The sequence below is a fragment of the Terrapene carolina genome, unplaced genomic scaffold (genome assembly GCF_002925995.2).
Source record: "Terrapene carolina triunguis isolate 2854851 unplaced genomic scaffold, T_m_triunguis-2.0 Scaffold33911, whole genome shotgun sequence".
Lineage (NCBI taxonomy): Eukaryota > Metazoa > Chordata > Testudines > Emydidae > Terrapene > Terrapene triunguis.
In genome coordinates this window covers 12,827,117-12,842,100 of record NW_020698262.1, presented here as the reverse complement: position 1 = coordinate 12,842,100, position 14,984 = coordinate 12,827,117, and the positions used below count along the sequence as shown (strand labels likewise).

Genomic DNA, 14,984 nt, shown 5'->3' with positions numbered 1-14,984 from the left:
TGTTTGGCTTTATGCGTGACTCACCGTGGACCCATTTCCATGGGGGGCTCTTTAACTTGGGCCCATCCCTCAAGTTTCCAAACTGAAATCCAAGCTGAAACCAAAGCACCTCCCTCCTGCCCTGCTCCAGCCGGGCAGAGCCGCACCCCAGGGACCTCATGTCAGTGCGGCTCTAGCACGCGAGTGCCGGACGCAGCCATTGGATTGGCTGGCCAGAGTTTAGTGGTGATCCTAGACGTTAGAATTGGAAGAACTCCCTTAGGAGCTGTTCAGATCATGCCAGGGTCCGGGCAAGACTGTTCCACATGGTACATTTACTAGGGCTTTGCTTAGTCCTGTTTTAAATAAACCCCGTGATGGTGTTTTGTTCCCTGGTCTGCCGCGTCTCACTGCCAGGTTTTCCGGAGAATCTATATTCTCCCTTTCTTAATAGCATCCCATTGCTGCTAGTTACACTCTCTTCTTGCAGCCAACATGATCGTGCTCTTGGTGCTTCACCCCCATCAAATACATGTGGCGTAGGACTCGAATCGTATCCCTCCATCCTTCCTCATTGCACAGCTCTTCTCAGCTCCCCTCCAGCCGTCCTGCCAGCCCCCACCAATCCGTCTTGCTCTTCTCTGAAGGTCTGGCAGCCAGGTCCTGCCCAGGCACAATCTTCCTAGTGGGAGTCAGGCTCCGGGACAGGGGAGCGTGGGACAGGCACGGCTAGGTGAACAGCGAAGCACCAAGGGTGCATCTCCCCGGGGAGGCAGGTGTTGGGTGCACTTCTCAGGGTGCACCTGTGATGTGCGCCAATGGTTCTTGAATGCCAACTGGTTGCGTCTCATGGCTTAGATCCCCCCAGCCCACGCCTAGGCTACTTGGAGGCAGTTATAGCACAGGCGAGTCAGTCTCCCTGAGACTGCCAGCAACATCCTTCCGGTCACACGCTTACCAGCAAACACAGGCAGAAATTACCTGGGTGTGATCTACAGAGCCAGTGCTGCTGGTGCAGCTGTCTTGCTTCTGGCCATTGCCCCATGTGAACTCACCATACATTCCCTGTACACACACACACACACACACACACTGTGCTCTGGTCTCTTCCTCTTTCTTACGATCCTCTTTTTTCTTTATGGGCATCCCCACCCAATTTAGCGGCCTTTGTGGGGGATGGCTGGGCTCATGTGTACGCTAGTTACAGCAATGAATGGGAGGAGAAGGAGTTTCTTGGGCTGCGATCCCCGCCCCCTGGTAGGCAGGACCCTGCTTCCCATCTCTCTGCGCTGGTGGTTTTATGTAAGGCAGATCTGGGGGAGCGGGAGGGCGTTTTTGGTTTCGTGTAACAAGCCCATCTCTTGGCTTGTCAGTTGCTTTGGAGAACAGCAGCAGGACAGCCCTGCTTGGGGTGTCAAAAAAACAGACGTAAACACAGCCCAGGGAAAATAAATACAGAGCAAACCCAGGTTCTCAGGCTTTCTGCTAAGCCTCTTCAGAGCGGCAGATTCTGGGATCCCGTCCAGATCTGGCGGCTGAGCCTCTGAAAGGCGGCTTTGCAGCAGCAATCCAGGAGAATGTGCTCCGATTCCTCACCTCAAACAAACAAACAAAAAGACCACCAGGTGCTCCCAGAATTTCCCCCTTCCTTGCACATTTCCTTGTCCCTAGCCAGGGTGTGACCCAGCCAGCAATTCAGGAGAGCCCCAACTGCTCAGCCCAGCCTGAGTGGAACTCCGCTAAGCCCCAGGGAGGGATGTGACCCACCCTCAGTTCTGCTCCTGCTCCCCCCTCTCTGAAGCGACTCTGCCGAAAGTCTCGAAAGCCGCTGACATGCCCTGTCAGAACCCAGTAACCTGCTCCTGCCAGGCCCACGGGAGTGCCAGCGTCGGGGGGCTGGGAGGCGATTGACTCATAAAACTGTGCAATACTTGAATGAAAGGGGGTGGGGAAGGCATGGCTTGTAGAGACTGGTGGGCGTGCGTGGAAAAAGAGTTTAAGGCGGGGAGAAAACAGAAATCACGCACCCCGCACCCCACCCCGCTCCCTGCTGTTTGTGGGTTTCCGTGGCCATTCCAGAGACATGACGACATGATAGGAGTTTTTTTGGCATGCTGCCCCTCCCTCGCGGTTCCCTGCTTTCTCTAACTGTACTGTATGTTTGACCTGTGAAAGATGTAAACATTATGATTCAGGTTATGTCTGTTCTTAACTCTGTATCCGTGTAATAAAGACAATTTAATATCACCCCGGGGGTATCCGCTGCTGTGATTTGTGTTCTGTTCGGCCCCCGCCCTCCTCCCCCAGCAATGTGCCAAACCAGGAGGCCGGGAGGGGGGAGTTGGGGAATGACTTTGGTTCTATCCATGTACCCAGCATGAAGGCCACAATTTTCAAGTGACCAGTGATTCTGGGGCCCAATGTGAGAGGCCTGGTTTTCAAGCAGCGACGATCCCCCACCCACTGGCAATCAAGCCCCCTTAAGATGTTTCAAGATGGGTCCCCAAAATCACTCGTTGCTTTTGAAAACCTTGATGAAGAACGGCTAGGCCACTTCCCCTGTTCACAGCAGTGAGGGCTGTATCCTGATCAGTGGGCCTGGGGTCAGAGGGCCACCATTCCCTGGAGGGACTCTCTGTTTTTGAGGGGACACCAGCAGCAGAGGGGACATGGGGAAGCAATTCAGCCGCACAGGCAGAGCCGTGCACAAGGTTTAATAAAGTTCCATCCTTTCAACGTAACCTGCCTCCAGCTTTGCTCTTTGCAAATGAAACTAGGCTGGGGCAAGGCCCACGGCACCGGAGCTGGGCTGAGGACGAGCTCTTGTGGGTGTCCGGGGTTGGGTCAGGCAGGGCTCCGGTTAAAGGGCTGTGCATGGGGGTTTGGCTCCCGACCCGCCCGCTCTGACCTCGCCCAAGTTTTCCAGTGTTTGAAACAGTGGCCATCTCACAAGACTTTGGCCACGCCCAAGCCAGAAATAGAGGAGGCCCCTTCCAGGCCCAGTAACCAAACCACAGGGGCAGCTCCTGGCCTTGCTGTGTGAACCCCCCACTGAAATCCCAAGGGGTCTGGATTTGCGCCATCCCTAGCTAACAGCAGGCATATTTCAATGCGGTCCCTACCCCCCCCAACCGTGCATTCCCATGCTTTGCACGTACGGGACAAACTCCCATGGAAGCCCGTTCTCAAACTGCACCCCCTGGGGCACTTGCTGGTGGGTCCCCAGAGAGCCCGACAGTCAGATGTTGCTGGCACCGCCTCTAGATCTCCTTGTTGCCAGCTGCTGCAGCAGATAAAAACATCTGGAAACAAGGCGCCGCTGCTCCAGGAGGGGGAGGAAAGGAAACAAGAGCCACCAGCTGGAGGGCTGGGCAACAGCACACGAGAGGAGGAGCGCGGGGCTGCGGGGCTGGGGAAGGGGAAAGGGAGCAGGAAGTGGGCCCATTTCAGGGGAGAGGGATTCACTCCTGGACAGGCCAGGCCATGTTGGTTCCCCTGAGGAAGGGCTGCTTTAATTTATAGCCGACTCTGAGAGGGTGTTAGGGACGTAGTGAACCAGCGCGCGCACACACACACACACGTCAGTGCCCCCAGCTCAACCAGCACTACGCACTGTGGAGCTGGGCTCTCTGGCGGGAGCAGGGCGGACAGATACCTTGCACTGCTCTGCCCCCTGCCCGGGGGCTTGCCACTGCTGGGACCCACAGTCCTCATTACTTTGGCTTCAGGTGAATCAAGCCCTGTGTATAGCAGGCTGGTTCCTCCACCATGGAGGTGCAGCCACCTCTGGGGTGAACCGCAGCAGCCTCACTCAATGCATCTCAGTCCTGACCTGCCCCCGCCCATTGCTCTCCTGCCCCCCTCTCCCCAGTGTTGAGAGTTGAGGGGAGCTTCGCAATGCCACGGAAACTAAATGTCTGTGCACGAAAACTACTGGGGGTTCGCTTCATTTCAGGGCCTGCAATGTTCTGTGCACAGCCCAGAGCCGTGCACTGGTGTCAAACACGGGGGCGGATGCCCTGGTGACTGGCTGGGAAATACTGGGCTGAAAGGCTTCTTACCAGAGCAGCATTGGCTGCGGGGGCTGAGAGAGCAGAGTCCAAGGCCCTGCTCCAGCCGTGCACTACAGCACCTGCTTAACTTTCACCAGGGGAGTAATCCCGTTTAGCCCAATGGGGCTACTCAGATGCTTGAAGTCGACACCTGCTTTCCTGGATTGGGGCCCCAAACAAAGGACATCCCAGACACGTACACATAGCTCTGCCAATGCCCAGCAACTCCAGCTGGCAGGGACCCTCACTGCAGTCTAGGGGCCATGCACAGCTCGGTGCGAGCCCGTCTGGATTCAAAGGGAGGCTCCTGGGGAGAGGTAATATTTAGTTCCCTCCACCACCTAAGCCACCCATTCCAAAAAAACCCTGGGCAGAGATGCCTCAGTGCACCCTTAAAGGGGGAAGGAGCAGTGACATTACCTGCAAGCAGCTCAGAGGGGAATAGGAGCTGTAAGGTGACCCCCATAACAAGATAGAGTAGGACACTAGTGTGATCAGCTAGCTAGTCACTAGGGATCTAGAACCCCCAACCTGCTGCGAAGCACAGAAGCTGCTACCCAAGGAGCTAAAGGAGCTGTACTGCCAAACCCTCTCCCCCAGCAGAGAGAACCTATGAGCTGGTCTGACCGCCCCCCCAGCAGGGAGCTCTGGTGCTCACACCAGCTGGGCTGTGACCCCTCCGCCCCTGGGTGGGTCAGCGCTGCCTGCGATTGGCTGCTGATGTATCAAATGGAGAGCTGGCGGGGGCTGCCCCAGGTGCAGTTTTCTCCTGGCCTCCAGGTTCCCTAGAGTGGGTTGATTGGTTTGTGAGAAGGGGAGTGCTCAAAATGTTTGGCTTCCAAGCAAGGTAAAGGGTGAAGCAGGGTCCCCCTGCTGCAGGAATGGGGTGTCCCCCAGATCTGCCTGTTGCTTCGGTTCCTCCAGTGCTGGTGGCATTGGACTGGTTTGCCCTGGGCACAGGTGGAATTATCTGCTTGCCTAGTTCTACCGTCAGGGCTGTGCTCTGGCAATGCAAAGGGCTATGGCTGCAGCAGCCACATTTCAGTGACGGAGCCAAACCTGTGGCTTTAGGGGGCGCTGGGCTGGGCTGGGCTGAGTGGGGGATGGTTTTCCCCAAATGGTGAATCTAAAGCCTTCCAAAAAGCTAAGGCTGCCCCCCCCCCGCTTGGGGGCACAGGAATGGCTGCTACTGGCCTTGCCTGGAAAATACATGGCTCCTATCCTGTTCAGAGCCGTCGTACGTACAAGTTGCTGCAGCATATCTAGTCCCACGTGCTCAGAATTCAGGAGCTGGGTGTCATGAGACGCTCATGAGATTTTAAAAAATAATCCGTGTTGGGTTCTCTTTCTTTGCCTTCTGGCTCTCCACAGCTCCCACTGTCCAGCTTTTCTCAGCAGCCGGGGGGCTGGAGACTAACTTTAAAAAAATGCAAGCTGCAGTTTTCCTGTAACCCTCCTTCCTGACTCCAGGAGCTGGGGCTTTAGGCAAGACGCCCAATGAAGTTACAAGATTATTAGTCGTACCTAAGAGCCTGGGTCATAGACCAGGCCCCCAGTGTGCCAGGGGCTGTACAAAGAGCTGACCGTCTCCATATAAGAGAAGAGACATAACAGGGGGAGTGCAAGGAAACAACGACCGTGCTAATCAGCATGAGGGGCTGTGCTCTCGGCACACCATGGCCAAGTTTTTGTTGGGCTCGTGGCAGAGTAGGGATTTGAAGGAGGATAACGAGGGGGCTTTGTGAATATGTCTAGGGGGGTGGGGAAGCGTGGGTGAAAACATGGAAAGTGCTTCAGCATCTCAGCGGAACCCAGCGTCTCTAGCTGCTCAAATGTCACTTGAAACCTCTCTTTGTTTCTGCCGCGGTTCCCATAAAGCCCCCTCTTTCTGGACCCCTCCGGGGCCTGGTGGCAGGACCCACCACCGTCCCTGGCAAGGGTGGATTCCTCCTGGGACGTGGCCGAGATGGCGGCTCGGCAGAAGGCCGCGGATGAAGACTCAGACCTGAGCCCGCTGGAGGGGGACAGTGCAGAGGAGCTGGGTGTGCTGGACCCGGTGAGTGCGTGTCTAGAGCGCTGAGCTGCAACCACTGACGTTTGTCTTTCTGGGGACCAGGGCCGGTGCAAGGAAGTTTCGTGCCCTAGGCGAAACTTCCACCTTGTGCCCTCTCCCTCCCCAGCCCTGCGGCAGCTCCCTGCTCCCCCCCCCACCCTGCGGCGCCCCCCCCCCCCCCCCACCTCCCCCCCGCCCCCCCCCCCCCCACGGCAGCTCCCCCCCTGCCCTGAGGCGCCTCCCCCGGGGATCCGTGCGGCAGCTCCCCACCCCAGCTCACCTCTGCTCCGCCTCCTCCCCGAGCACGCCGCCCCCGCTCTAATTCTCCTCCCCTCCCAGGCTTGCGGCGCCAAACAGCTGATTGGCACCGCAAGCCTGCGAGGCGGGAGAAGTGGAGCGGCCGCTGCGCTGGGAGAGGGAGTCTGAGCCGCACGTGTCCGTGCGCCACCGGCAGCCCAGCCCAGGAACGCTGTAAAAAAAAATTGGGGGCACCGCTTTTTGGCGCCCCCAAATCTTGGCGCCGTAGGCAACTGCCTAGTTTGCCTTAATGGTAGCACCGGCCCTGCTGGGGACCTGCCCTGGGGCAAGAGGGGAGATTCTCTCCCCCTCCCCCCGTTTTACAGTGATGATGCGGGGTGCAGTTCTGCTACGTCTTTCCCTCGAGGCTCGGGAGCCGTGTGATTCATTGGTTGGCTGAATGTGATTTGGTGGCACTAATTTCATCCATGCAAAAGCATGGGCTGGTGGATGGGACACTGGGCAAGGGAGGACTTGGGACACCTGGGTTCTGGTCCTGGCTCTGTCATTGGCCTGCCTTGGGAAAGTCACTCTTCGCTGCGTGTGTTTAACTCAGGTTAGCTAACCACCGTTAGCTAATCGCAGGGAAGACACGGCAACTCTGCTTGAACTGGGGTAAGCCGCTCCGGTTGAAGTCTGTGGGGCAGCCAGGGGTCGAACTTGCGCAGCTAACCCCAGTTGGCAGGTCTCTGCAGAGCCTCTAGTCATGAGACAAGCCCTGCCCTGTAGAGCTGACACTGAGCAGACAAGACAGATGCCGGGTGGGAGGAAACGGGACCTGGCCCTGGGGTCTCCTCTTGCAGAGCTGCCCCTCTCTGCACTGGGTTCTCACGTGCTCGGCCTCTTGGGTTTGGTGCTCAGGAACTGGAAGCCATCAAGGCCAAAGTCCGTGAGATGGAGGAGGAGGACGAGAGGCTCAAGGAGCTGCAGGCTGAGGCCAAGAACCGCCTCATCCTGAGATCGCAGGCAGGTACGGAGCTGCAGCTCCCCGGGGAGGGGTTGGCTCCCGAGGGGTGTTAAGCTGAGGGTTTAGCTGAACCTGGGAGGCGCATGGGACAGGATTTCCTACCGCAGGGCCAAATGCTGCCGTGTTTGAGGCCTCAAGGGACAGCCAGTGCCATATCCCCATTAGCCAGAGGGGTGGATAGTGACAGTGTCAAAGGCTCCCTGGCCTAGTCTGCCTCCAAAGGTGCAATTGGCAGGGAGGCAGTGGGAGACTGGGGGATCTCTGCTGTGTGAGAGTGGATGGAGGACCCCTACGCATGGCTTAGGACACTGAGCATGGGCTTCAGAGTGAGGGCTTATGGGTTCTGTCCCCAGTTCTGCCACTGATTCTGCCCTGAGCCTGGCCTCGGGCAAGTCACTTAACCTCGGTCAGTGATGGATACGGCTTTCGTCCCTGGGGTGTTGAGGCTTAGGGAGTGAGTGCAAAGTTCTTTGAAGGTGCCGTTGGTGCCAGAGCTGCTGGCTTGGCACAAGCACCTGGAGCTTTCCAGGGTCGAAGTTCTGTTATCCGGCCATTCCTGCTATGCCAGATCAGCTCTAGGGGCACGAACCAGCTCCTGGGGCTAGGGAGATCCTTCCCTCAGGGCTGGCTGTTTCATTGTGGTGGGGTCTAGCACCTTTCTCTGAAGCTCAGGCCACTCCAAGAGGCAGGCTAGATGGGTTACAGGTCTGAGCCTGTCTGGCAGGTCCTTGTAAAATACCCCCCACCCCCTGCCGGGGGCCTTAGAGCCTCTCTGGTGATGACATGCTCCAGGGACACAATGTGGCATGTTTGGGGTAACACTCCCCCTTCCCAAAGGGGGACAGACCCCAAATGAGGAAGAGAATAAACACAGAGGGCTGCAGGACTGGTTCCCTCAACAAAGGCTTGCGCCTAGCCGGTCATCAACCCACTCAGCTCTCCCCTCTGGAGATTGTGGTTCAGATACGTCTGTCACATGTGAAATGAGTTCGGTGGCCTCAGCCTAGTTTGTCCGTAACGCCCATTGCATGGTTTGCCATAACTAGAGAGGCCCTGGAGTGGAACGAGGGGAGGTGGGCTTTGGATGGGGACTTAAGCGCGTTGGCAGATTTGGGGGTTGGGGGTGCTCAGGACAGAAGTGGCAGGAGGTGGTGTGTGGAGGAAGCATGTCACCTTGTCTTTCACCTTTGAGGTGACCTCTTGCTCCGAAGGGCTGAGGGGCTAGTAATTCAGTCTCTAGGGCTGTCCGGGTCGCCCTCCCATCAGCACCAACCTCACTTGGCCAGAAACCCCACTGCCCCCCTGTCGCTCTCTTTCTGTGCAGCACCTTCAAACGAATCCTTGTCTCGGCAGGTATTCCCTTTCCTAGGACAGCAGAGGAGAAAATCGAGGCTGATCAGAGATCCATCTACGTGGGCAATGTAAGTGGGACAGGTCGAAAACCACAATGAGACCCCCCCCCTTCGGTGACGTTCCCAGGGCAGAAAGCTCAGCAGAGCTGCTGCTCCTTGTGCTAATGGGCTGGGGGTGGGATGTGTCCCAAGACGGTCTGTCCCAGCCCTCCTGCTAGGAGCAGAGCGGGATGAACCACACGTTACTGGATGTGCTTAGCATCCCCTCCTATGAGGGAAACGGGTGAGAGCCGCTGTCTTGAACTTATTTCAAACTTATCTGCTTGATAATTTCCACCATTAGTCCTGGGTCTGGGGCTCACTTGTGGATATTGAAAAACACAAGTGGCTTTGCTTGGGCCTAGCTAGGCCACACGGTGTTGTTTCTGTTCCCTGGCTGGATGGTCAAGGCTTGGATTCAGGTTTCCAGCTGGAATGTCTGATTCTTTCTGGCCGAGAATCACCTCGGTGCAGTGAGCGGCCAGCACGAGGCCCAGGCACTGCTGCTGTGCTATGGGTCTACGCGAGGCCTTGCGAGCCAGCGTCACCGGTGTCAGTGAGCGTCTTCCTGAGAATCCTTGTGGAGGACGAGGCCAAAAGCTGCTGAACGCAGCCCGAGCTGATTCGCTTCTTGATTGGCGCAGACTTTCACAGGAAGGGTTCTGTGGCATTAGCCTAGCTCTGTATAACATACCCTATAAGAGCCCTGAATCCAGAGGCAAAGATGCATGGGGGCAGATCTCATGTTCTGATGTGCTCCAGACAGGAGCTCCTCGACATGGGGTTAAAATCTACCAACTGCAGTGAGTGGGCATTGAACCAGCTTCCAACATGTGCCCTGCACATGGGGCAAATTCACTGGCTGGTGCCATTGGTGAGGTTCCCCGTATAATAGCTGGGCCTGGGGCACCTCATAAATCAACATTATTTATTATCACTGTTTACTGCTTGGTTGCAGCCCTGAATAACTTGAGCTGGTGGAAGGCCGAGCCATTGCAAATGACATTCCCGGGCTGGCTGGCAGGGCATGGGCATGTGCCCTTGGTGGCATCTGAATGGAACGGGGATGTCTTTGCAGGTGGACTATGGTGGAACAGCAGAAGAGTTGGAGTCCCATTTCAATAGTTGTGGGCAGATCAACCGAGTGACCATCCTCTGTGATAAATTCTCCGGACATCCCAAAGGGTCAGTGCTGTGCTCTAGGGACCCTTGGGTTGTAGCAGTTTGGGGTGGGGAATATGTTCTGAGAACACGACTCGTGATCCTCATATCTTTGCTCTAGAAATTCCTTTCCCAGAGCCCCATTAACTAGGGAGGCGGCCATTCCTATTTCTTCTCCTGTCTTCAGCTGGGATCATCAGATCTCTGCAGAAACCTCGGCTCTCTCTGACTTCCAGCATCTGCTGGGAAACCAGCTGTAGGACCAGCATTGCTTTGGGTTGGGGTTTAAGGTTTCTTTCATTGTCCTCTTCCTCTATTGCTGCCCACCTTGGGTGCAGAGAGCTCTTCTGCAGACCTGGCATGTCTGGCTTTGGAGGCTAAGTCCGAAGCCTAGTGCTTTACTCCTTCCTCTTACTGATGGTTGAAACCCGGTCTGGAAACCTGTCAATATCATTTCTGTCTCTGCTGATGTGCTCCTTCCATCTGGCACAAGCTGGGATGAAAGGCGCTGGGGAGACTGTGTCTGAACTTTCGATACTTCGCTGATTTAATGATTAGTGTCAGCACGGCTCACGGCTCTACATTAAAACAGAGGTGTATATTTTTATTTCTATAACTAACTTGGTTGCTGCTTCTCTCCTCTCGCATAGCGGAGTCATGGGCTGGCTGTCTCCCTGCGTTATAGAGAGTCAGGATTTATTCTGAATTTGCTGACAACATGCTCGGTGCTGTGGGACACCCATAGAGTTGGCCTCTGCCTTGGACAGGCAGCAAGTGAAGGCGCTAGTCCTGCGCTGGGAGCGCGTGGGTGGAATTCACTGCCCGTGCAGATCCCCATTGACTGCAGTGGGGCTCTGTGCAGGCCCAGCAGTCCAGTCAAGTGCCATCAATTGCAATATCGGAGCCTAAGTCTGCCAGGGATTCAGAGCTATCGCATGACTTCCCTGGTCATTGAAGCTGGAGAATTTTCCTTGATTCAAAATCCCCTGGGAAGCTTAGCCCCAGGTGCTTTTCCTAGCTCTAACCACATTATAACACTCTGCCACTGGGCCAGTCCCCGTCGCAATCTGGACTCAATAGCATCTGTCTAGCGAGAGCTGCCCTTGAATGCAGGGTGCGAGCTTGGTTTCAGATCGGTGCAGGGGGCTCTATGCTGCCTAGGTGGGCTGTCTAGAGCATGGCTTACCAGGTGGTGAGAGAGATCGCAGCCCAGGGAAAGAGCGTTGGCAACCGGCGTGCTCTAAACATTGTTTAATGGTTGATTGCACGACTGAATAATTTGAACTGATGGCAGTAGGTATCGCTCCAGTGCCAGCCATGGTGTGATCTGCTACCCTCCATTCTCTCAGCGCTGTCTGGAGAGGTGCCTAGTCAGTTATCTGAAGGAAAGGCCCTTAGAGTGGCAGGACAGAGTCACCATGCTGAGCAGCAGACCGCGATGTTACCTGGCCACCTGCGCAGGTTCCCGTGTTGTGACCTCCCCGAGCAGATGCTGCAGTGCAAAGGGGACGCTGTCTTCCTTTCCCTTCCCAGGTATGCATACATTGAGTTTGAGGACAAGAGCTCTGTGAAAGCAGCGGTGGAGCTGGACGAGAGCTTGTTCAGAGGCCGGGTCATCAAGGTAAGGACACCGGGCCCGACAGGGGTGCGAGGCAGGAGTGACTAGTGCCATGAACCTAGGGAGGGATTCGCCTTCCTGACGAACGCACTTTGCTTCCTGGGGGTCTGCACCCGGACCACAGACTGGGCTAGAGATACGTCATTGGGCTGCAGCTGTTTGTACTTGGTTCGGGTGACTCTGGCTGCTGAAAAAGGAGGCCTCCCAGTGCTGAGTCTACGCCTCCAGGTCTCCCAGGGTGCAGGCCTCAGTCAGGGTCTGAGCTACTCCTGCCTGGCTCCAGCTTCTTTGCTGTGGGTTTCATCGGTTTTGCCTCTTGCTTCCCTCCTTAGAGACGCTGCCCCCTGCCTGGCGATAGGCCTTGCCCTCTGGGGGCGAGGGGCCAGCTCCACTCAGGGAGGGCCCTTCGGTGCCACTGTCTATAGCCTGGGAAATGTAGCACTTGCGGCCACCTTCAAACCCTGCTCTCTCCCAGGCTGGGAGGCTGCTGCAGTTGGTTCACTAAGATGCTGTCTCTGATTCGAGTGGGAGACGCGCCGTTTGCAAGGGAAGTGTTGGGGCAGGGGTCACAGAATCATAGAATATCAGGGTTGGAAGGGACCTCAGGAGGTCATCTAGTCCAACCCCCTGCTCAAAGCAGGACCTAATCCCAACTAAATCATCCCAGCCAGGGCTTTGTCAAGCCTGACCTTAAAAACCTCTAAGGAAGGAGATTCCACCACCTCCTTAGGTAACCCATTCCAGTGCTTCACCACCCTAACCAGGGTCTTGGCCACTCCTTGATCTTTGACTTGTCGCAGGTGCTGCCCAAGAGGACCAACATGCCAGGTATCAGCACAACTGACCGTGGGGGCTCGAGGGGCCGTTTTCCAAGCAGGGGGGGCCTGTCGCAAAGGGCGAACGTCTACGGAGCGCTGAGAGCAAGACCCCGAGGGAGAGTGTACAGGTGAGCAGTGACGTTCCCTGCTGACAGGAGGTTGGCAGTAGAATGGAGAATCCCATGCGCTCTCCTGCCTGGCAAGGGTTTCGTGCGGGATGTCTCCAGGCCTGTTGCTGTGCTAGCAAATCAGCTTTGCAATTGGCACGAGAGGGGCATTTTCCCTGGTCACTAGGTGTCCCAAGCATAGGCTGTCCCTATCTGACCAGCTGCTGGGAGTATCACAAAGCACTCACCTAGCCCTTTCCATGGCTAAACACCAGCAAAGCCCCTCCACCTGCCAGGGAACGGGGGATGGAAGGGAGGAGTATTTATCCCTGTTTTCCAAAAGGAGCAAACCAAGGTGTACACCTGCCGCAAAGCTGCACACTCCCTGTGTCTGCACTAGACTCTTCTGTGAGCTTTCCTCCATGGCTACCTGCAGTACTACGAACGGTGTGAGCGCTACTGTAGACTGGCTGCTGGCGCTTCAGTCTCCGGGCGGCCTGCCTGGCCCTGCTCGGAACAGATCTAGGTGACATAGGAATGAAAACGAGGCCAGCTATGCAAGTGCTCCCCTCGGTGGGACAACTTGGGAGAGAAAGGTCTAGCAGAACCAAGGCCATTGAATCAGCCCGCAGCACCATGCTTACTCCCTTCACCCAGGCTGCCTCTCTATTGTAATGAACTCTTTCTTTAATGGCTGGCGGCTGCCCGTGTTTGTTCTGCAGTAATCCCTTTCCTTGGTTCGTGTGGGTTTCCACTCAAACTTCGAAGTCGCCCCAAGTGTCAGTCCATGTAAGCTGCCCCATTTCGAAGAGGAGGCAGGGGTGTGCAAGAATACAGACAGGACTTGCTAGGGGCAAGGGGAGCAGGGGGTTAATCAACACGAGCCTTGATACTTCTGTCTCCCCCCAGTAAAACCAGAGTAGTGTTCCCCGTGGGGTCAGAGATGGGGGGGGGGTCCTGCAGGAATTGTCTCCTAAGGGCTTGAGGATGTTACTTCAGAGAGAAGCCTGCACTAGAAGCATATTCCTCTCCTGGTCCCACGGGCAGTCACATGCTGTTAACATCACCCGGGTGTCCACATGGCAAGCGGGAGGCTGGGAGCCGCGCGCAGATGTGAACATGGGCAACCTGGCAGGGCCTGCGGGCAGCAGCTCTCCTGCAATTGAAAGGGACAGAAATGAGCAGTGACTCTTGTGGGAGACTGATGCCCAGGGCGCGCAGTACCTGTGAATGTCCTTCCACCTCGGTGACCCAAGCATGGTTGGCTTCGAGGCACACTGAGATGAGCACTGGGACCGATTCTCCAGCCCGTGCCTGGGCTTCTTGTTTCAGCAGGAAAGTGCCCCCATTGCTAGATACTGCTTGCTCTGCTTTATAGGCTCCCTGTGGATAGTCGGGTTTATTCCCGTGGCGTAGGGAATTCCTCTTGACCCTGCCATGCTGTCAGTGAAAGCAGGCAGCGTGGGCTAGCTGAGCACAGCCCTAGGAATTGGCTACTCCAGGGTTCTACTCCCAGATCTGCCACTGACCTGGCAGGGCACCTCCTCGTCTGTGCCTCGATCTCCTGGCGGGGTTGTGCTAACGAAATGCTTGCACGGCACTCTGAAGACGCGGGGTGCTAGGTAATGGCTCTGTGGGCAGGCCTGCGCCCTGCAGTTTGGAGTTGATTAGTACATTCAGCTCACTCCAGCATCCTTCCAGCCCAGCCCAAGAGTGGATGGGGGCTCCCTTCAGGGCCACTCACCACTGCCTCGAAAATGGAAGTTGAGCCTATCAAGGCCCATATGCCCCGCTGATGAGACCAGCAATTGAACGAGTCAGTCTCCTGTGGTGCCATTAGGGTGACCAGACAGCAAATGTGAAAAATCAGGACAGGGGGTGGGGGGTAATAGGAGCCTATATAAGAAAAAGACCCCAAAATCAGGACTGTCCCTATACAATCGGGACATCTGGTCACCCTAGGTGCCATCACCGGGTGGAACGGGCTATTACGCTGTGAGCTGAAGCCGCTTGGGAGCAAGGAGATAAGAGCTGTCTCTGGGCTGTATTGAGGACCAAGAATGCTGCTCGTTCGTCTGTGCGAGGCCTAGGGCAGCCGGGCCATCTCGAATGGCCGGTCTCTCCCACGCTGAAGAGCAGACAGTTTTGATTCGGTAACTGACTAAATCGCTGACCTAAGACCGTTGCCTGAGCCGGCCTGTGCGTGCTGATACTGCTTTTGTTCTTGTCCAGGGGTCGTGGCAGGTTATCGCCGTGGTACTCTCCCTACTAGGCCGAAGGATGGGATGACGCTGGAGACTCCAACAGGGCTGGATTTAAAAGTGGGGGATGGGAGAGGGACATAAAGAGAACCTACCCGAGCAAAGAGAAGTCTGGACGATTTTAATATTTTTGCCTCGATGGAACAGTGCAGTTGCATGTTGCGCAGTTAAGGGAGTGAGTTGTTCTGAGGGAGAATGGAGCCAGGCTACCAGAGCCACACTGGCACTTTCCAGGAGCCAGAGGCTTGCCCCGAGTTTGGTTACAATGTCAAATCCTTCT

General features: G+C 56.2%; 1 protein-coding gene across 1 annotated transcript; it reads left to right on the top strand.

Annotated features, from left to right (window-relative positions):
* The first annotated feature begins 5,997 nt into the window (after window positions 1-5,997).
* On the top strand, window positions 5,998-14,715 carry LOC113409603 (polyadenylate-binding protein 2-like). The gene is made up of 7 exons (XM_026663724.1): window positions 5,998-6,087; window positions 7,243-7,351; window positions 8,702-8,769; window positions 9,818-9,924; window positions 11,434-11,521; window positions 12,319-12,464; window positions 14,676-14,715. Exons 1-7 carry the CDS (start codon window positions 5,998-6,000, stop codon window positions 14,713-14,715), a joined length of 648 nt encoding a protein of 215 aa, XP_026519509.1.
* Window positions 14,716-14,984: the final 269 nt, after the last annotated feature.